We start from the raw sequence: 25,285 nt of genomic DNA on the forward strand, positions 1-25,285 counted from the left end.
TGTCTGAATCTGACCCAGGGATTGCCAGTGCAGGATAAATATTTTTGGGCCAGACAAAAGAGTGGAAGGAAGCATTTGGGCACCTCCCCTTAAGATAACATAACCAAGTTGTGCATGTTTGTTCCTGAAATCAAGGAGCAGGTTGTCAGCTATGTGTGGATAAAATTTGACATCATTTTGAATGAAGATGGTAGGCTGAAGCTTTCAAAACTGCCCTGATCTTAAGCACAGGTTTTTCTTAGAATTCCTGAGCATTGTCTGGTATGAGGGCTCCTAGGTGTCTATACAGTGGTACCTCTGGTTACGTACTTAATTCGTTCCGGAGGTCCGTTCTGAACCTGAAACTGTTCTGAACCTGAAGCACCACTTTAGCTAATGGGGCCTCCCGCTGCCGCCATGCCGCTGGAGCACAATTTCTGTTCTCATCCTGAAGCAAAGGTACTATTTCTGGGTTAGCGGACTCTGTAACCTGAAGCATATGTAACCCGAGGTACCACTGTATTTTATTATTTTTTTAATAATTATTTTTATGAATCCTGTAAAATTTCAAATTCTGTCATGAAACAAACATGTAGCTAGGTCAAGAAAACAGGTTTATTATTTTAGCTTTTAAAAACAGTCCAGCTTTGTTTGTAAAAACAAAACATCCCAGGAAAACAAAACAAAATTTCTTCTTTTCCTTGATTGGGAATGGAATTGGATATTTTGCCATTTTCTAAGTAACGGAGAAGAATTTTCATTTCATCTTTTTAAAGGAAATATATATATATGAAAATAATAATTTGTTATCTCAAACTGAAAGAGCACACTATAATCTACATGTTGGGTTTAAATTTAAGAAATTAAAATCTCAGAATGTGTGTGTGTGTGTGTGTGTATATATAGTATATATATTATATATGTATATATATTTACTGTCTTAAAATTTAGGAAGTGTGCTCAAGAATGTTTATGGGACAGATTCTTTAAACGGTAAAAAGACATTTCATTCAGCCCAAGACATCATCTAAAACAGTTCCAGTTTATGAATAAGTGCCCTTGCGTGTCGCATTATGATTTCTTCCGTAACTTGGAAGGTGTACAAGGGCCTTCCAAGGAGCTGTCCTTGGACTAACCCTAAGACATCTTAAGTTGGTCTGGAATTAATATAACTGCCATGTTATTTTTTTATCCCACAGACTCCTAGGCGATGTAATATTGTGTGGAGGCTTATGAATGCTGTCAGGAATCCACCTCATGGAACATTTCCCACAATTCTGTGGTAGTGTGAGGAGGCCATGACAGTTAAAGCAGTTTAAATTCACAGTGAAGACTTGCCCAACCATGAAGGTTGAAGGGCAGGGCCGTATTGCTCTGTGTAGCTTCGGCTGGCCATATGGACTTGCCGACATGGTGCCCTCTAAATATTGTTGGTCTCCCAATTCCCATCAGCCTCAGCCAGCACAACTAATGGTCAGGGATGAGTCCAACAACATCCAGTAAGCAGGACTGTTGGCTACCCCCCGGCACGCAGTATCTTAAACCCTGAGTTACCTTAATGTTAGGTGCTTTTTGAACTGATCATTATTGCTACTGGCTAATGAGGAGAACCACCAATGGCTCTGTGATTTTCGTACTAAGAGAGTTCTGAGGGAAAATAATCTACCACGCGGTGTTAGGTAGCAAAAGGTTCTTCTGTATCCCTCAGGAACAGACAGCTGGCGCTAAAAACCAGTCATACCAGCGAGGGCGAGCCCATTCTGGATGCAGCTGCATGGATAAATGCACAACCCCCTTGGGAGGCAACAAAAGTTTTCTGGCTCAGAAATTGAGGCTGAGTATCGCCTCCGAAAGCTTGTTGAGGTCATGGCAGCAAGGCTCCCGCATGAGCACAAAATCAACCTTCTTGTCGTGGCCCACAAAGATCTCCAGGAGATCTCTCCTCAGCCGCTCGGTCTCGTCCTTGGGCCGGAGCTGCTCCTCTGGCGAGTTCTGTTTATGGCTCTTCCTTCGATCCACAAGCAACCCTCCGGGTGGCTTCCTGTCTCGAAGCTGAAGGACCTCTGTCTGCGAGGCACGGCCCACGGGGACAGGCACAGGCACAGACCGGCCAGCGAAGGAGTGGCAGTTTGGGGCCTTGGTCCTGCAATGGTGAAGGGACATAAAGCAGGTTTCAGGAAGGGTTTAGATGGTGGAGACAATCCTTTTAACTACAGTCATACCTCGTGTTGCGTTAGGTTCATGTTGCATCTTTTCGGCTTGTGAATGTGGCAAACCTGGAAGTGTATACTTCCGGGTTACGCTGTATGTGCAGAAACGTTCTGCGTGCTTCACACATGCACAGAAGCACCACTCTAGTTGCGGACTTTTCGGGGTGCGAATGGCACCCCAGAACGGATCGTGTCCGCAACTAGAGGTACCACTGTAAAAGGTTCAAGTCTTGGGGGGGAGAAACCCATGTTGCAGAAGGCACCAGGGCAAGACAATGAGGCGTTCTCTGCCACAGGGTCCAACCCGCCATTTTGACCGTCTCCTCCCAGAGCTGCCTCCATCATTGGCCATTAAACAAGGCAGCTTTTGAGGGCAAGGTAAAAAGAAAAAAGCAAGGCCCACTGCCTTGACTTTTCTGAGACCCAACTGCTATTTAGCTCCTCTCCTCCCAGAACTGCCTCCATAACTGACCATTCCTCATAACTGCCTCAGGCAGAGAGGTGAGAAAGCGAGGCCTACGGAATCAACCTCCCTGGGACCAGTTGCCATTTGGTTTAACTTTGTCCCAAGAGCTGCCCCTGGCTATTATGCAGCAATATAAAATATCCAAGACCTGACTATGTTTACCTTCCACTCCCTATTTTTTCCCTTTTGTATCTTAAAACTCAATGCTGCTATTATAAAATATCAACTGCCGTTTGAACCCTTTTGCAAATCAAGCTGAACTTGGAAGGATATGCAGCAGTATAATTTTCACTCAGGTTTGTTTTAGCTCCATCCCACGTACTTCTCTGGCCACAAGATGGAGCAGTGTCCCCATGCACTGAAATATATATACTTCTGTTTTGTGGTTGGAAAGCGGAGGACACAAACAAAGGGTGTTTTCCTAGGGACAGCTGCTTGTTGCGGTCCATGGAGACTTTTTAACATGTTAAATGCCTTTCCCAACTCCACTTAGCTAGATCACTTGTTCCACGTGTGGGTGCATACCTGGGGGTTTTCTTCAGGAATTCTGCTATGGTGGGCCCGTCTCGTCCCAAGGGGTCATCGGGAACCATGAAAATATTCCCCACGAAGATGTACTGCAGAAGGCTGGATGGTACACAAAAAGAGAGAGTCAAGAAGGGTAAAGTAAAGATGGATGAGATGTATTAAGGCAAGGGGCCCCGAATCCAAACCAGTTTGACGGGCACTTCCTATTGCCTAGAGGAAGAAGTGGCATTCAGGCCACATCTGCACGGTTCATTATTACACACCATTTCATTAGTCATGGTCTCACACACACACACCCGAATCCTGGGAACTGTAGTTCATTACATGTGCTGAGCTATAATTCCCAGTGTTTGAACCATCATCTCTCTTTCCTAGGGAACTCCAGGAACTGTAGCTCTGGGAGGCCAGTTCAGCTGTTTGAACAATGTTAAGGGTGCTGGGGAAAGTAGCTGTGTGAGGAGGTAAACTACAATTCCCAGGATTCTTTGGTCATGTGCTTTAAATGTGTGGTGTGTACAAGTTTAGGCTATTGGTTCATCTACCTTGGTGTTGTTTTTATCATTTATTAATTAACAGGTCACTTCTGTGCCAAAATGGTAGTTTGCAACATAAAAACCAATACGTAAGTAAAATACACAACAAGGCAGGTTGTTGTTGTTTTTCCCCAAAGCAATTTCTGGACATGCCAGGGAATGAGCCTCTCACCACTAAACTGCAGCCCTTCTGCTTAAGCCCAGGGGCCAGAGTACAATTCTTCAAATTCCCCCATCTACCCAGTTCCCAAGCCACAGATCAAATAGCAACCAAAGCTCTCCAGAGAAGGTGGGCATCCTTTTCCCACTCTCCCCAGCCCTGCTCAACTGAGGGTGAAAGCCCAGCACAATTGAGAGGGGTCAAAAGGAAAGAGAAGAGGGCTACTCTGTCACCAATTCCCACAGCACCTTTCTTTAATGATTCGGATCCATTTCTTTGACTCTTTCGCAAGATCCCGGAACTGGTCGTTGGTGACGATGACGCCGTTGGTCTGTTCCGCTAGTTTGAGCATGAACCTGCGGGCATAGAAAGGGAAGAAAACACCTGTCAAATAGAATATTTTTTAAATTTTAGTGGTTTGCCACAGAACCACAGCCATGTTGCAAAGGGTTCTGGGACAGAGGCTGGGCTTAATGCTGTCACTGGCAAAGCCTTTTAGACATCGGCTGTCTCTCTTAAACCGAGGGTTCACCCTAACTTTGTGCATGTGTGCGTGTGTAGCAGATCAACAAAAAGAAAACAATGCTATCTTTCAAGGAACCTTGTCTGCCATTACTGATCTCCTTACTGATAAAGCTACAAGTTTACACAAAAACTGGAACCCAAGGAAAACGTACTGCAATGATGTCATCTTCCATTCCAGGCCAGGATGGCACAGTAGCTAGTGTGTTAGATTTCAACCGGGGAAACCAGAGTTCAAATCCCTCCTAATGTTACCGGACTACAATCATCCATTTGGCCATGCTGGCTAAGGCTGATGGGAGTTGGAGTGCAGCAGTACTCTGGAAGGGTCACAGCTTCCCCCATCCCTAGCCCCCTTTCTCAACCTGACTTACCTCATTGGATTGTTGTGAGGAAATAACGGAACAAAAAGGATAAAAATATACCAAGGAAACGGAACACATTTGAGAATTTGGTTCTGGAATATCACTCTCTGTGGTGTGACTGACATCACTTCAGAATTTCACTCTGTGTCTTGGTAGCCACAACATGCTTCAGTTCCTTTCTGTGATAACCACCCTTTCATATCTTGTCAGTTACACCATGACTAAAAAATCATGCCTGCCACCCCCACCCCGGGCCCATCTGCTGGCAGAGTCATTTCCTACTTCTGCCCCAAACCCTCATACTTGTGACCTCATCAAAGCATAGCGATATCCGGTGACTTGACATCTGGAAAGCCCAACCTGGGGGAAATCCCAGGGAAGGTCCAAGTTGAAGCAAAAAAAAAAAAAAAGACCAGAAAGAGAGAGGATATTTTCATCAGTTTCCGCCATACGCAAAAAACCCACCACCGCTCGCCTTGAAGAAAGCGAAAAACTGAAACAGCAATGTTTTATTGACTGATCGGTTTAGAAGAGATCAAACCCTTCCACCGACTAAACAAGTGAACAGATATGTTCTGATTGACTAAAACAGGTCTGGGCAGGAAGGAGATTCGATGCTTGAAGGTTTCTGACACCCAGTTGTTTTAACAACAGTTAAGGCAGGCATAGGCAAACTCAGCCCTCCAGATGCTTTGGGACTACAACTCCCATCATCCCTAGCTAACAGGACCAGTGGTCAGGCATGATGGGAGTTGTAGTCCCAAAACATCTGGAGGGCCTAGTTTGCCTATGCCTGAGTTAAGAGTTCTCTTCCCCACACAAATTGGCCAGTTGGAATTCTTGTTCTGTAGTAACGCAGGTGAAGATCTGAATTTATACATGCATCACAGTGCATGAGCTCATGGGGCGCAGCAGATAATTGGCTCCACCACCACCCCAGCACCACTTTGCATCTGGCTCCGCCCCCAATGTCATTCCTTTGATTTTTTTGGGTGGACCTTGGTGTTTCATCCAAAAACAAAAGTGGGTCCTCAATTCTGTCCAACCTTTGGCTAAACTCTCAGACCAAACAGACCTTTCGTCTCTCCTGCAGAGCTGTACTGAGCTCCAGCATTCCACTCCTTCCCCACCAATATTTAAAATGTTAGCTGAACGTTCCATGATCTCGCAGGAGTTAGACCAACGGCAGGGGGAGATCAGGGAGATCGCTCACACAGGGAACAGCCACTCGGTGCCGACAGGCGAACTTGTGTTATGTCTGATACAGAGAAACGCTGAATTGCCTTTATGGTAAGTTCAGAGAGCTCCGCTGACCTGTCGTCGTACGGCACGATGCCCTTCCCATCTATTTTGCGTGACGGCGTGACGGAGAGGATGCTCAGGTTCTGTAACTCAATCAAAAAGTGCTGCTCTGTGGTTGGGGAAAAGGGAGAGGGAAAAAAACAAAGAGGAATGATACTTGCATTGAAGCTGAGACGCCAACATCACATTCAATGACTCCTCATTTCTTATTGGGGCTGCGGCAGTTGCAGCCTGATCTCAACCATGTTTGTTTGGAAGTAAGTGTCCTTGATTCCAATTAAGACTTAGACCTCAGTAGGTAGATGGCTTTCATGAGGAACACAGGAGGTTGCCTTAAACCGAGCAAGACCATTGGGTCCATCGACCTTAGTGGGTTCTATCCCAGTCCTACCTGGAGATGCCAAGGATTGAATGCTGGAGTCATCTTCTTCATGCAAGGCAGATGTTCTTCCCCCAAGTATGGGGAGGCTTCCCTAATCTAGTGCCCTCCAAATGCTTGCATAGCAGGGGGGACGCTGGACAACCCTTGGGGTCCCTTTCAAATTTTATGATTCTATGTTGATAGATTAAAACTCTCATGCTGGCATGAGTTCTGGGGAAATCTCTAGACCGCCTAATGTTGTTGGACCCCAGCCACCAACAACTCAGTCCAGGGTGGTCAATATTCAGAACTGATAGGAGCTAGAGCCCAATAACATCTGGAAGGCCATAGGTTTCCCCCATCCCTAATTATTTTTAATGAAAATACTTATGCGCACTCAAAGCTTCAATGGATGCATCTGGCACCATCTTAGAAGAGGTGTTCTAGTTGATCTTGGAAATAGCAGGGAATGTCTCTTTTAAGAATGGAGCATAACATGAGAACATACAATGAGCCCTGTTGGACCAGGACCAAGGTCCGTCCAGTCCAGCATCCTATTCTCACAGTGGCCCACCAGAAGCCCATAGGAAGCCCTATGCAACAGCACTCTCCTCACTTAAGATTCTCACCAACTGGTCTTCAGAGGCTCACTCCCTCTGACAGCGGGGGGCCTGAGGCCACTTGTCTCTGAATCAATTAAAAGCAGATCACCCTATCTTTCTTAATAACACACAGATCAATCCAAATAATCAGTTAATGGCTTTTAAAAAGCAACAGCACTGCCCCCCCAAAAAAAATATCGTCTGAGTTCTCACCCAATAGGTGGGAGCCAGCCATCTCTCACCTCTCACATTGGAGTCTTCTTCCATCCGATGTGCAGGTACTAAGACGGTCACCTCCCGGTGCCCACGGTCCCAGAAATATTGTACGGCCAGAGCGATGCCCCGGCATGAGAAGAACTGGTTCAGACCGTGCCTACGAGGACAGAAGATGACACTCAAAATGGCAGGACTATAAGAAGAATCGCTTAGGTGAATCCACTGGCTATCCCAGCAAAGGAAGCAAGATACACAGCAGATCAAGGGAAAACTTCTGCTTGGGCCATGCGTAAAAAGCATGGGTCCAAGCTGTATTCCGCTTGACCCACACTTTCTAGGCACAGATCCAAGCAGTTTTCCCCTTGCCCTGCTCCTTTCAAAGGGAAAAACCATTCTTTAGCGATAGATCAGAACAAAAGGCAATCTGGGGAAAACCCAAAATGCTGTTTGCTCCGAATGAATACTAAAGAGCTACCCTACAAACACACCACTCACATCATGGCCACATTGCTGCCATCAATGATGATCATCCGTAGGTTCTTCTTCCCTGGCGTGTTGGTCAACTTGAGCTTGAACTCAGTCTGGAGGGCTTCCTCAAAGCGCTGGGCTCCAGTTACTGTAGGAACAGAGCCTTGGTGGGGGAGCCCTAAGCTGCTGCTTTCTGCCGACTGGCTCCCCTCAGAATCGGACGTCGAGAACAGGTGACCACTGGGGGAAGGAGAGAAAGCAGCAACTTCTGGGTTGACTGGGGACAAACTGACGCCCTCGTGGAAAGGGGACCCACTGTTCCCCCCTCTCTCCTGAGGCCTCTGAGGCGAAGATTCCCTGTGATTCAAGATGGCTGCCCTCCGGGCACCAAGGTGTCCTCCATGTTCTAGCTTTGCTGCTGAGGCCCCAATTCCAGCCTCAGCCTCCTCTTGGTGTTCCCCCTTCTCATTGAGCCGCCTCAGCAGACCTGCCAATGGGGCTCCTGTCTGTATCTCTGTGGGGATCTCGCTTGGCGAGTGGCCACAGTTGGCAGCAGCTGCTTTGATGAGTTCCCGGAGATACTCATTTTCATCCTGGTTCTTTTCTGGTGGAGAAAGAGAGCGCTCTCTTCCCCCAGGCTCCGTCTGAGGGAGGACAACCCCTTCTTTCTGAGACGCCTCTGCCATCTGGACCCTGTCCAGGATAGTTGAAGGTGCCTCACATACCCCACCCTCCAAAAGTATCTTCTTGACCACCCGTTCCTCATAGCCCATGGTTTTAAAGAAGTTCAGTCTCATTTTGAACTCCTTCTCCGTCCACGATGACAACAGGACATCTGACGATGGCTCCTCTTCACTGGTTTCCTCAGGCAAGCTGGCAGGGCTCGAGTCCCTTGCACAAAGAACATCCTTCCCCTCGTGACGATCCTGCAAAGACTCAGCTTGGCCTCCATAACCAGGAAGAAACCGAGCCTGTGCATTTGGAATAGGTTTAGGGGAACTCTTGGGAAGTGCTGGCCTCATAGGGGTTGTCACCTCAGGCCAACCCTGAGGACCATTCAAGCAAGACAGGTTGTGTTGAGGCCTACTGGGGAATTCAGGCTCACCAAAGCCTCTGGGGAAGTCACCCCTTGACACCTGAGGTAGAGTTTGGTCTTGAGGCCTACCAACCGTGACAGGCAAGTCAGTCCTAACATCTCGAAGCCTGACAGAGTACTGCGGTTGTGTAGCTTCTTGTGGGGACTTGTGAGGAGATGCTTCAGGCCTAGCAAAGCCTGCAGGCAAATCAATGGTAGAGTCTCCAGTTCTACTCTGTTCTTGGACTCTACTGAGTCCCATGGGCAAGCCAAAGGTATTTTTACTCGGAGACTGAGGCCTGCCGCCACCACCCATGTTAGTTTCCCAGCCCACCAAATGGTCTTGCCCGAGGCTTGGTGCCCAACATCCGTTCCTTTGCCTGTGCTCCCCAGCTTCTTCCTGAATCTCCTTCACCAAACTTAGCAACTCCTCCTTGACCGAAGTGGGAAGGATCAAGAGGTCCATAGCGTGTTTGTCATTGTAGGTTTCCACCAGCTCCAGGAAGGCCCGTTTGACTTGGGTCTCCTGTTCCTCGGGCAGCCTGAGGTTCTTCTGGTGCTTTTCCACAAAGTCCTGGATCCGGCTCTGCGCCATGACGAAGGATTCAGCCAAGCCAGAGACTAGCAGAGTGCCAGGGCGAAGGAAAGTAAGGTTGGCAGATGTCCCTTGGGTGAGGCAGTCTAGGAACAACCCCTGGGCTCCCAGAAATATGCACTGCATGTCTTTGGGGTAGTAAACCTCTTCACTCAGCTCCGGCGCACAGAGACCTTTGATGTATTCCTGGAAAATAGAGCATATGTGATATTGCAGTTGGTATCTCCATGATGAGCAACCCCTCCACCCCACCACCTTTGGGAACACATACCATGCAAGGTGGTTTTATGACATAGTGAGTTTCTCCACTCCCTGTCATTAGCAGCTGAAGGCCTGTGTACATAAGAATACAATGGTGCTGGAAGATATGACCTTTGCAGGGGAGTTTTGCCATGGTGGCATTCCCATGCAGGGTATAATGCCCACTTCTGCTCTTTACAAGGGGCCATAGATCAACATCAGAGCATTTGCTTTTGCATGTAGAAGGTCCCAGACTTGTTCCTCACAATCTCCTGGTGATATATAGCCACGTGCTTTGGAAGGGCTGTGGCTCAGTGGGAGAGCATCTTGTTTGCAAGCAGATGATCCCAGATTCAGTCCTCAGCATCTCCACATAGGGCTGTCCCAAAACCTGGAGAGCTGCTGCCCACCAGTGCAGGCAATATTGAGTTAGCTGGATCAATGGGCTGACTCAACATAAGGCTGCTTCCTATGCTCGTATATTCCAGATGTGCTAGGTGCTTATTTTAACAGCAGAAGGGACCAGTGGGTGGCGTCTCTGTCCTGGATTCCAAAGGCTAGTCCATGGGTAGGCAAACTAAGGCCCGGGGGCTGGATCCAGCCAAATTGCCTTCTAAATCCAGCCCACAGATGGTCCGGGAATCAGTTTGTTTTTACATGAGTAGACTGTGTGCTTTTATTTAAAATGCATCTCTGGGTTATTTGTGGGGCATAAGGTAAAGGTAAAGGGACCCCTGACCATTAGGTCCAGTTGTGACCGACTCTTGAGGTTGCGGCGCTCATCTCGCTTTACTGGCCGAGGAAGCTGGTGTACAGCTTCCGGGTCATGTGGCCAGCATGACTAAGCCGCTTCTGGCGAACCAGAGCAGTGCACAGAAACGCCGTTTACCTTCCCACCGGAGTGGTACCTATTTATCTACTTGCACTTTGATGTGCTTTTGAACTGCTAGGTTGGCAGGAGCAGGGACCGAGCAACGGGAGCTCACCCTGTCGTGGGGATTTGAACCACCAACCTTCTGATTGGCAAGCCCTAGGCTCCGTGGTTTAACCCACAGTGCCACCCGCGTCCCATTTTTGGGGCATAGGAATTCGTTAATTTTTTTTCCCAAAATATAGCCCGGCCCCCACAAGGTCTGAGGGACAGTGGACTGGCCCCCTGCTGAAAAAGTTTATTGGCACCTGGGCTAGTTCATGGAGACCCACAGAAGCCCTTACCGTCTCCCTCCCTCCCTTCCGCTCCTGCCCTCTCGCACCTTTGCCCTCTGCAAATTCTCTCTGCATCCTTGCAGCTGCAGCCAGATCTTCCTCTCTCCCTGGGGGTCTTCGCTGGGGCTCTGTGCCGACCCCAGGACCCCCAGGACATTCAGCTCCACCCCAAAGAGCTGCTCGATCCTGGGGCGCTGCTGGGTCACCAACTCCCGCACCTCCTCGGAGACGGCAAATTCGTCCAGGGTCCTGCCACTGCTCGTCATGGCGGGAGATCACGACCACCGGCCGCGGGGCCACGTTTCCCTTCCGGAGATGAGGCAGGCCGTTACGTGGATAACGAACTGTGGAACAAAAGCACAGGTTGAATGGGGGGAGGAAGGTTCTGGACGAAATCTGAATTTGAAATGCAGCAAGGGAGAAGATGCAACTTCTGCAGGTAAAGGAAGACAGCAGACGAGGAGAAGAGAAGAAGAAGAAGAGTTTGGATTTGATATCCCGCTTTATCACTACCCGAAGGAGTCTCAAAGCGGCTAACATTCTCCTTCCCTTCCTCCCCCACAACAAACACTCTGTGAGGTGAGTGGGGCTGAGAGACTTCAGAGAAGTGTGACTAGCCCAAGGTCACCCAGCAGCTGCATGTGGAGGAGCGGAGACGCGAACCGCTCTTAACCACTACACCACACTGGCTCATCAGCACAAGATTCACAGGAGCTAAAACGCAAGCTGCAATTCAGCGGCACACAGAAAATCCACAGAATGTGGAACTGAATGCAAAGCAATACTTAGAGACCTTTATTTCCAATTCTTCTTGATTTTCTTTTTATAAAGCAACCAAGATCCTAGTTAAGAAGTAGCCAGGCCCACAAAAGCCCAAGAAGCTGCAGAATAACATTTTCACGCCGTTCCAAGGTTAGCAAATTCAGAATGAATTGTGGGGAAAAAATAACTACATAAAAAATGTAAAAAAAAAAATCACGAAAAAATAGGATTGTTTAAAAATGCAATGCAAGAGGAATTAGGCAATGCATGACTTGCCAAATCCTTTGACCTACCTGAAGCATGCATTTTTGCTAGAGTCCTTTAATACGTTTCTAGTGTGGAACTGACATGGCCCTGAGCTATGAGATAGCGAGGTCTGGTGCTTGGTTTTATTTTAAAACATGGGGAAGAGCGTAAGTGGAAGCAACATGTAAAAGGGCTGCTTTGCATATTGTAGAAGCAAAACCAAGAGGTTCACAGCCAGAAATATTGTGACCAAAAGATAAGGTAAAGGACCCTTGACCATTAGATCCAGTCGTGACCAACTCTGGGGTTGCGGCGCTCATCTCGCTTTATTGGCCGAGGGAGCCAGCGTACAGCTTCCGGGTCATGTGGCCAGCATGACTAAGCCGCTTCTGGCGAACCAGAGCAGCGCACGGAAACGCCGTTTACCTTCCAGCCGGAGCAGTACCTATTTATCTACTTGAACTTTGACGTGCTTTCGAACTGCTAGGTGGGCAGGAGCAGGGACCGAGCAACAGGAGCTTACCCCGTCGCAGGGATTCGAACCACTGACCTTCTGATCGGCAAGTCCTAGGCTCTGTGGTTTAACCCACAGCGCCACCCGCGTCCCAACCAAAAGATAAACATGGTCAAAAGTACTATACAATACACATACAAAGAGAGAGACCCAAGCAATTTTCCTCTTGGGCATCTAGCAATTTAAGTCAATAACAAATGCATACATAAAATCAACTTTATGTTTATATATAAAAAAATTAAAAATAGGCACCTAGGGCTTTGTCAACCAATCCAGTGCCTTTGGACTTATGGGCCCAACATCGGCCGGCAGGACTAACAGGGGGGTCTCAGCTTATATATACCTCTTTACTTACTTCTCCGCAATCCAGAGGGCCAAAAACTATTTATTTGAAAGTGTAAGCTGAAAAAATATAGGGAAAGCAGCCTGGGCCAGTGGTGTCTTTGGTTCTAATGTGCCACCCTGATCAGCATTTGTGTATTAGGAATAAGGCCACAGGTGGAAAAGGAAGGAATGAACTGCAAGCCCTAAGCCAGTTCAACAATGCAGGATGTGCATATAGTAAGTTAACTAATAGTCAATACAGTATTCGGACTTTGTCCCACAGATAGATTCTGGGCTTCTTTCCTGAATTTTTGGGTTTTACTTTTTAAATTAAGTTTCTAGTCCTGTTACAAAGAACGGGGCGGGGGGTATGTACTGGCAGTAATGTACCTAATTTCTTAATTTCTTAATAAGGCATAAACCAGCTCTCACATTTCTGCGTTGTGTAAACAGGGAACACTAATTAATGATTGACCCTACAGGGCTGTAGTGAGGGCAGGCCAGATAATTACACTAGAAAGAAGCCAGGGATTGGACAGAATTGATTAGAAAATTGTTATTGGTAGAGCCAGTGTGGTAAAGGTAAAGTTAAAGGACTCCTGAATGGTTAAGTCCAGTCAGAGGCAACTATGGGGTTGCGGCACTCATCTCGCTTTCAGGCCGAGGGAGCTTGCGTTTGTCCAAAGACAGCTTTCCAGGCCATGTGGCCAGCATGACTAACCTGCTTCTGGTGCAATGGAACACCATGACGGAAACCAGAGCTCATGGAAACGCCATTTACCTTCCCGCCACAGCAGTACCTATTTATCTACTTGCACTGGTATGCTTTTGAGCAGCTAGGTTGGCAGGAGCTGGGACAGAGCAACAGAAGCTCGCTCCATCGCAGGGATTCGAACCACAGACTTCTGATCAGCAAGCTCAAGAGGCTCAGTGGTTTAGACCACAGCGTCACCCACGTCCCTATAGCCAGTGTGGTATAGAGTTTTGGACAGGGAGCTCCGGGTTCAAATCTCCACTCAGTCACGAAACTAACTGGGTGATCTTGGGCCAGTCACTCCTAGCTTAGCTTGCCTCACAGGGTTGTCGTGAGGATAAAATAGAGAAGCGTGAGAGCCAAAAATGGAGCAAATAAATAAAGTTTTCTTAATGCGGAGCAAGGGAAACATAAGAGGGACAGGGGTTATAGGAAATTGTTGTGCTCGCAAATAAATGCTGAAGAGCTATAGCTCAATGGAAGCAGTTTGCTTTGTTTGCAGAAGGTCTCAGTTTAAATTCCCGGCTTCTCCAGGTGGGGCTGGACACACCTGTCTAAAACAAGCGGGAGAATCGCTGAGTCAGCTAAATGGAAAAATAGAGTGACTCAGTATAAGGAAACATTGCTAAAAGATGAAACAACATCTAAGTCAAGGAGGGGGGAAACCTGTGGCCCTCCAATGTTGCTCAACTCTACCTCCCAACAATCCCAACGAGTCTAACCCATGGTCAGGGATGGGGACAGTTGATTGCAACAACATCTGAACCGCCACAGGACATAAATGCAACCAATATCAGAAGGATCAATGTCTACCCGGAGCAAAAGGCTAGTTAGCCTGTTGTAGGCAAACTTTAAGAGAGAGCCTTGCGGCACCTTAAAGCCACAATTTATTCTCCCTGGGGAAAACACATAGATCTCCATTTTTATTTTGTAAAATAAACGTGAAATCTATCCTTCAGCGGAAAGAGAAGAGCTTGAATATTTAAACGGACAGCAAAGCCTTAAAAGCGAAGTGAAATCCTGCGGCTCATCCATCGGGCAAAACAACAGCGCTGGTTTGTCTCAAAGAAGCTTTGAGACAAAACACCGAGGCAGGAAACAGTCGGATGTACGTAAACAAAAGCTCACACCCCCCGTGACATGCCTTTTCACGCAGAAAGGGCCTTGCAAACAACGGAACGAGCTTTGCTCCTGGAAAACCCTCTCCTGCCTCTGACAGCGCCCACTGTTTACAACCGATTCCCTCCCAGCCTAAAAATCTGCGCACTGTTGACCAAGCGCCTGTTGCGCCCTAAGCGTAAAAAAAAAAAAAATGTTCCTCTTGAATGCGCCCCCTCCAAAACACACACCCCTTTTTAAAATTCATAGCTACACGTCCTTTTACACCATGTAATCATTTTCTGGCAGAGGGGCGATTCCGCGCCTGATCCTTCCCACTCGTGACAGGGAGAAGGATCCTGCCCCGCTTCTCCTTTTTCCAAGGAGACCCCCTCGATCCCGGGAAACCCATCCCCCTGACCCCTCCTCACCCGCCTCCCCGACACTTGGCAGCTCTCCTCCGTCTCCTACCCGCTGGAGTCGGCGAGGGAGTCCCAGCAACGCCGGGCCGAGGGTGAGGATCCAGCCAATCCCATCTCTCGCCTCGTCTCGGTTTTGGTTTTGTTTCTCATCGCTTCTCGACCCGAGTTTCAGCTTCCATTTTGGAGCGATGCGGAAACGCCTGAGCAGCCGCGGAGTTTCCCTGCTGGGCGGCGCGTCTCGGTCCAGGGAGGAAGGAGGGCTTTCACTTTGCAAAAAGCTTCCTGTACAAGTTTTTAAACTTCCTCCCTTGCAATACGAAGCGCGTTACTTGCGAAATTCAGGGACGGGGGGGGGGGGGTCTTCCTCCTCCTCTCTTCCCTAGGAGAGGGAGCTGTGAGGAATAGCCGGCCTCTGAGTATGGGGAGAGTTCTGCGCAACCAGAAATTATTGGAGGAGGAAGGACCGTTGCTGAAAGGGGTCGTGGCTCAGTGGTGGCGCACGACCTTTGCGCGCAAGAGATCTCGGGTTCAGTCCCTGGCACCTCCAGGTAGGGCTGGGGGAAATAGCCTGTCTGAAAGACGCCAGAGAGCCCCTGCCAGTCAGTGTTGGCAGGCATAAGCTAGAATGGACCAATGGTCTATCAACTCAAGCAACGCCCTACCTATGTTTCTAAATACTGCAAAAAGGCCTCTGTGCATGTAACCTGGTCCCAAACCAGGGACCAGGGCTTTAAATTCTGCTGGGATAGCTCTGAAGCTACAGCATGAGCGAGCCCCACTTTGGGCAAAAGATTCCTGCATTGCAGGGAGTTGGACTAGAATCTAAAATTCTAATCTTCTAAATGGTTAAGATCATTAACACTTCTTACACCGAACCCAGAAACAAATAGGCAGGCAACCAAAACCAGAGAGAGATGAAAGGCATTCAGGAATATCCTGAGTTCACACACACATCTGACACATGCAAATTGAGTTGTCAAGTAGTACAGGACACACAATGAGATCCCCATCCCCACAATGATGGTGATTTGAAGGCAGGTCTCAGACAAGGGATTGCCATTACCATTATCAAAAGTCTTTCATCCCCCCCCCCCTTTTTTTTTTAAGCAAGCAAGAACAGGATGACTGAAGATGGTCAAGGTGAGAACAAAGGCAGGAAAGTCTTGGAAGGGATTATGGAAATTGTAGGAACCGCTCATTTCACAGCCCCCCTTCCCCTCTCCATTGACATGCCCTGGCAAAAAGATATTAAAAAGCCATTAGATTCAAAGGTTATCATTTGGCTCTTCTGGCTCCAACAGGACAACGCTTATCCCAGCGCTAAGGACAGGTCTTGTAGTTCATGCCCACATTTCTGTAGACCTCTTAGAATAGTTAGGGAATATTTTACTCGTTAATCGAGGTGTGTATGTGTTGCAATTTGCTGCCTGCTTAGACTGCAACTTTGCCATCCAAAGCAGCAGTTTTATATATTTTGTCACTCCTATTTTCTATAATAAACCAAGCTTTCTTTCTTTCTTTGTGTGAGAGTTCCTTGTGGACGCACACATCCATAACAAGAAGCGCACATCATAACTCCAGCAGGAGATCCTAGACCTCTCAGCAGTGTGCACATGAATAAACATGAGTGTCAGCTGCGCATGTGTGAATCCAGGTACACACTCGTAACACATCCTCTGTTTAAAAGTTTCCCCATGAAGGAGAGCCCACCAGCTTCTGAGTGAGTCCGTTCCACCGACAAACAGCTCTTGCCCCCAGAAAATTCTTCTTGTTGTTTAATTCCTGAGTTCTGAACATCAAAGACCTGCAAGCCTTCTGCCGGCTGCTCCCCTTTTCCTGCCCTGTGGTCGCAAAAGGGCAAGATGGGAAATGTTTAGGTGGGCAGAGCCACCTGCTAAGTGCCCCCCCACCCAATCAAATCTCAGCCATGTGACAAGCCTCCTCTTTGTCTTAGGGTCAGGTGGGGGGGCATTATCACCCTCACACTGGCACCATGCTGCTAGGGGTGGGGGCAGCACTTCTCGAAAGCATGCCTGTGACTGTGGGAAAGGTCCACCACTCTCCCCTCTCCAGCTCTGAACATGAAATTCCTGAGGTGCAGTGCAGAGCCAGGGGTAACCCCTGCATACACTCATACACACACTTGCAGAAAGGAGAAGGACCCTGGCGACCATACCACTTGGGTTGGCTACTGAGGCCAGCTAAAATGTGTGGAGAAAGTAATATCAAGAGGTAATTGCAACAAAATGTTGCAGTGTGCAGTGCCCTGCTCTGCTGTTCCTGAATGTCCATGGTACTCCATTGTCCCTCTCACCCAGTCCCCACCTGTCCCCAACAGTTAGTCAACTCTTTTGTCTTACTCCAGGCATGTCCAAAGTCCTTTTCGGGAGCCTAATCTGGCCCACCAGTCGGTTTAATCCAGCCCCTGTGACAGTTTACTTCCTGAGGTAAAATCTGCCAAAAGGCTCAAAAAAACGCTCAAGAATTTTGGGGGGAAATTGTATAAAAAGCTCAAGAATTTTGGGGGAAAATTGTATAAAAAGCTCAAGAATTTTGGGGTAAAATCGTAAAAAAAAAGCTCAACAACTTCAATCCTTAAAAAGCTCAACAACTTTGATTGGCCCTCACACATGTTCACTTCATCAAATCTGGCCCTCTTTGAAAAACATTTGGGCACCCCTGTTGCTCAGTCCTCATTGGGCAATGTTCGGGGTTTTCCCCTCCCTTCGATTTGTATTCAGGGATTTTTTTCAGCTGGAACTCACCGGAACTGAGCAGTTCAATCACCTCTCAGGCAGATGCCATTGTCATTATAAAAGAGGCATTCGTGGTGAGTTCTGGCACCTCTTTTTCTAGAAAAACAGCAGTGCCTGTACTCTAGGTGGGTTTTAGGTTTTTTTCCTTTCTTACTTCTGTAACCTTAAGGTTTCATGCCACTATCTGCCCCCTTGTACGTGGGTGGTGCTGTTTTGGCTACGGAAGGAATGTCTCTTGCACCTGGACATTGTTAATAGCGGGGCTGATAAAAGGAACACGGAAGGGATGCCCTGCTCTTGGAGACTATTGGAAGGAGTAAGGACAGGCTGTGTTCCATGGACTGTTTTCTTCTCGCTCCTGGCTTCCACCCATGTACACCCACACCTCCGCAGATACATGCCTTTGCCCTACAGACCCAGAGCTCACTGGGGAAGTTCCAGGTTGCAAAATCCTCTGGCCAAGAGGTAGGTGTGGCTCAAGCAGTAACACTCAGCTGGCTTGGGGTTGTGGTTTTTTCCCCTTCCTTTCTTTCTCTCGTCGTAACCATTGTCTCAGTCTTTTCCTTTTCTTTTTTTTAATTCAGTGAAAGGAAACTCTGACACGTTAAGCTTGGAGCTTGCTGCTGTTTTAAAAGTATGTCCTGTTGCAGGAATTCATGTATAGGTTTTTTTTTTTGGGGGGGTTGCCCCTCCAGCAGATATCATGCACATGCAGCCTACTACCAGAATCAGCACAATCACTTTTGCGACTTTTGTGATTTGTCCCCACAAAACACTTCATCACAGTTTTTTCCTATCTATTCAAAGGGCCTCTGCAGCACAATCCAAAATGTAACAATTCACTGATAAATGTATCTGTGTACTGGCTCACAGGGGAAAATTCAGAAATTCATATAGACATGTGAGCTCAGCTCCTCAGCAGCCCCTCTGCCTGAGTGATAATTTCTGGCATCCTGATACCTGAGTGCCAGACAGGTAGCCATTCCAGAAAAAAACAAACCCAGATGAAGACAAAAGGATGTGATTAACCTGGCTGGGAAACAGGGAAATGTAAATATATCTTTTGTTACACATGATGGGTGTTTGGTGGAGGGCAAGGGGAACCATGGGGCAGGGTCCAGGACGCTCAGCTTACTGCCCCCAGACCTCCCCTTTCATGATGTAACCATGATGTATTAGTGATGTAGTTGGGGGGGTGTAACGTGGGGATTAGCAGCTAATAAAAGTTTGGGTTTTCTTTTGTTCGGGGCTTCCATCTTGTTTCACCTTGTGGCAGGGTGTCCTGTCGCGACAGTCTTCAATAAAAACCCGGCCTACTGGCTGCTGTTTTGCTCTGGTATTCCTGGCTGGTGTCCTTGTTTTTTGTCCAAGCGAGCCCTCAGATTTCTCTGTTAACAGTCCCTGTACTGCACATTCATGTTCCCCCACTTTGGGCTACTTATGGGGAGCCTCTCACCTTTGTTTATGTAGACCACAAGCAGATTCCGAGGGTCCCTGCTGTTGCCCCTGGTGCAGCACCCAAACAGCCCCCTTTTTACCACAAAAACTTAGCCTCAGCTGCATACACAACATACATTCAAAGCACGTTTTCCTCCCTCCCGCAAGAATGCTGGGGAAAGTAGTTTGTTAAGGGTGCTGGGAAATGTAGCTCCGTTGTGGGTGAGCTACAGTTCCCAGGATTCTTTTTAGTGGGGAGAATGGTGTGTGCACAGCCTTAGGCACCTGTTTACTTCTTGGGCTTCGTCTGAGAACACAAAAGCCATGCTGGATCAGACCAAAGACCCATTTGACACAGCATTCTGCTCTCACATCAGATGCCAATGAGAAGACCAGAAGGAGGACTTGGACACAACAGCAGCCTTCCCACTTGACATTCCCAGGAACTGGTATTCAGGTGCATAATGCCTCTGACAGTGGAGCTGGAACACAGCTATTCTTGCTTGCAGCTGTTGATAGCTTTGTCTCTCATGAATCTGTATAATCATCTTTTAAAGCGATCAGAATTGGCAACCATCACTATTTCTTGTGCAGGGTGGATAAAAATAATAATAACTAGATTTTTTATTTAAATCAGATTTTTTTAAAAAAATTAAATCGGATTTTAAAAATAAAATGCCTTGGGTGAAAAACTCTTTCTAAGAAAAAGATAGTTTTCTATTTAAGTTACATTATAGTCCAAAGCATGGGTCGGCAAACTAAGGTCCGCAGGCCGGATAAGGCCCAAATGCCTTCTGGATCCGGCCTGCGGACGGTCCGGGAATCGCCACATGGATCGCCAGCGTGTATGTTTTTTCCCCTCTTCCTCCCGCTCCCTCCCATGGCGCCGGCGCCTCCTCCCTCCCTCCTCCTGGCTTCTCCCCGCCCTGCCTAGAGGAGGAAGGGGGCTGGGCTTTGTTCGTGCCAGCAGCAGCAGCGCTCGAGCAGCCACCATTTTAAGCAGCCCCTCTCCAGAGCCCCTTTCGCGCACCACTCATTGTCCCTCCACTGCCACTGCCAGCTCCTGCCTCTCACAAGACACAGGTAAACAGCCACCGGGGCTCATGGTGCTCTTGCATCATCCCCCCCCCCAAAAAAAAATATAGACCGGCCACCCACAAGGTCTGAGGGACAGTGGACCAGCCTCCTGCTGAAAAAGTTTGCTGACCCCTGGTCCAAAGGCTTTCCATCAGGATGTAAGGATTTGCTTTACGTTTTTCATGTGTGCTAAAACTGGGTCTAAGGTTTTGGTTTTTAAAAAATCCATATCAGTTAACAAATATGGATAAAGGTAAAGGTAAAGGTACCCCTGCCCGTACGGGCCAGTCTTGACAGACTCTGGGGTTGTGCGCCCATCTCACTTAAGAGGCCAGGGGCCAGCGCTGTCCGGAGACACTTCCGGGTCACGTGGCCAGCGTGACATCGCTGCTCTGGCGAGCCAGAGCCGCACACGGAAACGCTGTTTACCTTCCCGCTGGTAAGCGGTCCCTATTTATCTACTTGCACCCGGAGGTGCTTTCGAACTGCTAGGTTGGCAGGCGCTGGGACCGAGCAGCGGGAGCGCACCCCACCGCAGGGATTCGAACCGCCGACCTTTCGATCGGCAAGTCCTAGGCGCTGAGGCTTTAACCCACAGCACCACCATACATATGCTATAATGTTATTGTTTTAGTTAAATAAATTGTTTAAATTGTTATTAAGAAAATTATTACTTCCAATAAAGTAAAGCAGAAAAGTTGTCCAAATATAAACAGTTAATTTATTAAACCTCACAATAATTTCATAATTATCTGTGAATGTATTTCTAATAGTATAACCAAATCAGTAATTTTTGATATAACTGTAAAAACTACTCTGAAAATTTATTATCCCAAAAATGAAACCATCTGGTTTTAAATATGCAAAAATGAGTCTTTCTGTAAAAAAAAAAAAAATGATTTAAATCAAGTCTTACTGACAAGTGATTTAAATCGTGATTTAAATTGATTTGATTTAATTCAAATCCACCCTGCTCTTGCGGGAACCAATTCTATAGTTTAACTCTGCTGCAACTATAGCTTAACTGAGCTACAGCTAGGTCCCAGACACTATTTTCATTATCAGGGGTTCAGCCCTGGGACATGCGAAGGAAGAATGAGGCTCAGGAGTATGCTTGAGCATGGGCAGAGTGCTTTCGAACAACTGCACAGTAACCTCCATCAGCCCCTACGTTATTTTAACAGTCACACCTTCTGCCCTGGAAGGTCTTAGGTATCTCTTTGTTCACTTAATTCCATTTATGAATTGCTTCCTGTGCGACATCTCATGGCAAATGCGTAAATGGATGCATTTGTATTTTGCAATTTCATGTTGTGAACTGCCCTGAGGTCAGACATTTTAATTTATAGAATTGTAGCATTGGAAGGGACCCTGAGGGTCATCTAGTCCAACCCCCTGAAATGCAGGAATCTTTTTGGCCAACGTGGGGCTCAAACCTATGACTCTTTAACACCATTCTTTCTCATGGCGTGCCCCACAATGAATGTGGCAGAAACACAAAAGTATTTTCTGAGTACTTATCCACAACCACATTCCACAATTTCAAGACCCATATCTGAGCTCCCCCTGCTTTTTGCTTTTCTTTTCTTTTTTTGCTCCGGAGCTTTCCTCGTGAAAACCCACTCTTTAAAGCTCACTCTTTAAAGCTCGGAACAAATGTCTATCACAGAAAATTCAAATTGATGCTTGCTCTGATTCAGCTTTACATGGCTGGGTTTCACGAGAAAACAAACAAACAAACAAACAAACACAGACCTCTGCCTAGAAAAAACAGGGCAAAAGTTAAGTGTGGATAAGCCCAGAGACTTCTGAGAGCTAACAGGCCAATCATTTGCATGCTTGCTTAAAATTAAGTCCCATACTGTTCAGTTGTCATAGCAGATACAGGCAGGCAGAGGAGAGAGATGCTGGCTGCAGGGAGGGAAATTGCTTCTGATTGCTACTGGATAAGTGCAATGACCACCCACAACGGCAGCAAGAATGCATGTTAACAGGGTCCCCCTATATGCTAATTTTACACGGCAGTGGGAAGGGAAAAGCCTTGCTTGAAATGAGGCCTAAAAACACAGAACCAGGCTTACTCGATCTACACACGCAGGCTCTCACAACATTGGCATCTATCCCACAAAAGCTTTTCTCACAACAAAGCTGATAATCTCTAAAGCAGAAGCTGGGAACCTTTATCAACACAGGGGACGCAGTCCTTCCCAGGCAACTTCCCAGGGGCCTGGTGCCAGCAGTGGGAGGAACTACAAATGTGAACTTTTCCTTTGTTTCTACACACAGTCACACACCCCTCTCTTCCATCCAGGCAACCAAGCAGCCTTATCTGAGTTCAAGGACTCGTTCTCTCCTGGCAACAACAGTGAAGGAGGGTTTGAAGCAGAACCAACGGGGAAGGGGGGGCCGTGTCCTGAGGGCTGGATGGAGAAGCCCTGGGGAAATGGAGTTCACCTGAGGTTCCTTCTCTGCTTTAAAGTCCTGCAAGGCTCTTCTTTTGTCTGCACTATGACGGATAAAACAAGACTACAGTGGTACCTCGGGTTACAGACGCTTCAGGTTACAGACTCTGCTAACCCAGAAACAGTACCTCAGGTTAAGAACTTTGCTTCAGGATGAGAACAGAAATCATGCGGCGGCCTCAGGAGGCCCCATTAGCTAAGGTGGTACCTCAGTTTAAGAACAGTTTCAGGTTAAGAACGGACCTCCAGAACGAATTAAGTTCTTAACCTAAGGCACCACTGTACTAGGTAAAAAGGAAAAGGACCCCTGGACAGTTAAGTCAGTCAAAGGCATGGCTGTAGCCAGGATTTTGGGAGGAGGGAGCAGGTCTTTTGGGGGAGCAAGAACCTCAGTTTGCTTTGTATTTTTATTTATTTTTATTGATTGGGGGGGACAGCTTCCCCTCCCTACCCCCTAGGCTACACCCATGGTAATAGGTGACTATGGGGTGCGGTGCTCATCTTGCTTTCAGGCCGAGAGAGCCACTGTTTGTCCACAGACAGCCTTCCGTGCCAGCATGACTAAACCACTTCTGGCGCAACAGGACACTGTGGCAAGTGCCCGATTGCACGGAAATGCGTTTACCTTCCCGCCGCAGCGGTACCTATTTATCTACTTGCACTGGTGTGCTTTTGAACTGCTAGGTTGGCAGAACCTGGGACAGAGCAACGGGAGCTCACCCCGTCGCGCAGATTCGAACCACTGATGTTCCAATTGGCAAGCCCAAGTGGCTCAGTGGTTTAGACCACAGCGCCACCCGCATCCCTACAAGGCTACTATTCTGGGATTTGTCACCAGGGAAGGAAACATAAGGAGAGCCTGCTGGATCAGGCCAGTGGTCCATCTGGTCCAGCATCCTGTTCTCACAGAGGCCAAACAGAGGTCCGTACATAACCCACAAGTAGGACCCCAGGGCAAGAGCACTCTTCACCACTGTGGCTTCCAGCAACTGATATTCAGAAGCATCAACGCCTCCGACTGTGGAGGTAAAGCTCATAAGCCATTGATAACCTTTTCCTCCCTGAATTTGCCCCCTGCCCATGTGCTTTGCACATGCACAGAAGCTCCCTCGCTTCCTCTTACTCCAAGGCCACTGGAAACAGGCCCCAAAGCTAAGGTTTGGGGAAAACCTTGAATCAAATTTGGGCAGCCGTAAACACAGCCAATCTTCTGAGGAGCGAAAATCCCACCCCCACCCCCCTTTTTGCCATCACCCCAGATTTCTGGGCCCTCTACTTTCCACCCCAGCGTTCTTACCAGTGACAGCTGAGGTCTCTTTGGAGTCCCCTCTCTTCTGCGCACTGACAATGTGGCAAACCAAACCAGATGTGGGGCTGACAGATGACGCTGTTCCTTTTCTGTGGGAAATTCCCCTTCATAACTCACTGCCCACCCACCCGACCTTGCTCCAGGCAAGTCCGAAACTCTAGTGCCACCTAGTGACCAATTTCATGCAAGAGAGGTTTTGAATTTGTTTTCCCTCCACGTGCCAACGCAGCTGCCTTGGGTGCAATTTTGCATGCTGCGGGGGAAGTGGATAGAGAAATGCTTTCCAGCCTCTCATGAAACTAGAACTCGAGAATATTCAGCAAAGCAAGATGTTAGAAATTCAAGGCAAGACAAAATGAAGTACCTCTCCACACAGTTCGGAAACCAAAGCATGGCTTCTGATTGGCTGCCAGAAGCTCCGGCAGCCAATCGGAAGCTGTGGAAGCCGCACCGGACATTTGGCTTCTGAAAATCATTTGAAAACCAGAACACTTGGAAGGGACATGGGTGGTGCTGTGGGTTAAACCACAGAGCCTAGGACTTGCTGATCAGAAGGTCAGCGGTTCGAATCCCCGTGATGGGGTGAGCTCCCGTTGCTCGGTCCCTGCTCCTCCCAACCTAGTAGTTCAAAGCATGTCAAAGTGCAAGTATGGTAGATAAATAGGTACCGCTCCGGCGGGAAGGTAAACGGCGTTTCCGTGTTCTGCTCTGGTTCCCCAGAAGTGGCTTAGTCATGCTGGCCACATGACCCGGAAGCTGTACGCCTGCTCCCTCGGCCAGTAAAGCGAGATGAGCACCACAACCCCAGAGTCGTTCATGACTGGACCTAATGGTCAGGGGTCCCTTTACCTTTTTTAAAAAAAAAAGAAAAGAAAAGAAAACCAGAACACTCACTTCTGGTTTCTGATTGTTTGGGAGCCAAAACGTATGAGTTCCAAGGCTTTCGGCAACCAAGGTACGGCTGTATTCCTCCCCAAACCAGTTTGAAATCCATATTGTCATATTGGTTTCATTGTTTTTCCTCCTGGCAATGTATCATGAATCACGACGTCTGTGAGGGTGTGTGCACTATGCAAAAATCACAGTGTGGGGAAAACCGCGAAGCCAGCCAATGCCTCTCTATAGCACCATCCTTATTTCAGACACTGTGATATATCAGTATATCGTGATGCTTAGCTGGTGATATATCACCATGTTGAAAGCCAGATATCACCCAGCCCTAATGGGCACTGTTGGAGACAGGGTGCCTCTGAACGCACATTGCACAGAATCGCAAGAGCTGGTGTGCTCAGGTCC

General features: G+C 47.8%; 1 protein-coding gene across 3 annotated transcripts; it reads right to left on the reverse strand.

Annotated features, from left to right (window-relative positions):
• Nucleotides 1–643: 643 nt before the first annotated feature.
• Nucleotides 644–24,073, reverse strand: KHNYN (KH and NYN domain containing). Of its 3 annotated transcripts, none has more exons than XM_083706615.1 (8): nucleotides 23,978–24,073; nucleotides 10,876–11,172; nucleotides 7,740–9,568; nucleotides 7,271–7,401; nucleotides 6,078–6,174; nucleotides 4,125–4,232; nucleotides 3,181–3,282; nucleotides 644–2,122 (listed from the first exon to the last, which is right to left on the reverse strand). In XM_083706615.1, exons 2-8 carry the CDS (start codon nucleotides 11,092–11,094, stop codon nucleotides 1,801–1,803), a joined length of 2,808 nt encoding a protein of 935 aa, XP_083562741.1. In that variant the 5' UTR covers nucleotides 11,095–11,172; nucleotides 23,978–24,073; the 3' UTR covers nucleotides 644–1,800. The 3 variants fall into 3 exon arrangements, with proteins under 3 accessions (XP_083562741.1, XP_083562742.1, XP_083562740.1); XM_083706616.1 differs by lacking the exon at nucleotides 23,978–24,073 and adding an exon at nucleotides 14,958–15,268; XM_083706614.1 differs by lacking the exon at nucleotides 23,978–24,073 and adding an exon at nucleotides 14,998–15,266.
• Between the last annotated feature and the right edge of the window lie 1,212 nt (nucleotides 24,074–25,285).

This window comes from Podarcis gaigeae (assembly GCF_964106915.1).
Source record: "Podarcis gaigeae genome assembly, chromosome: 13".
Taxonomy (NCBI): Eukaryota; Metazoa; Chordata; class Lepidosauria; order Squamata; family Lacertidae; genus Podarcis; species Podarcis gaigeae.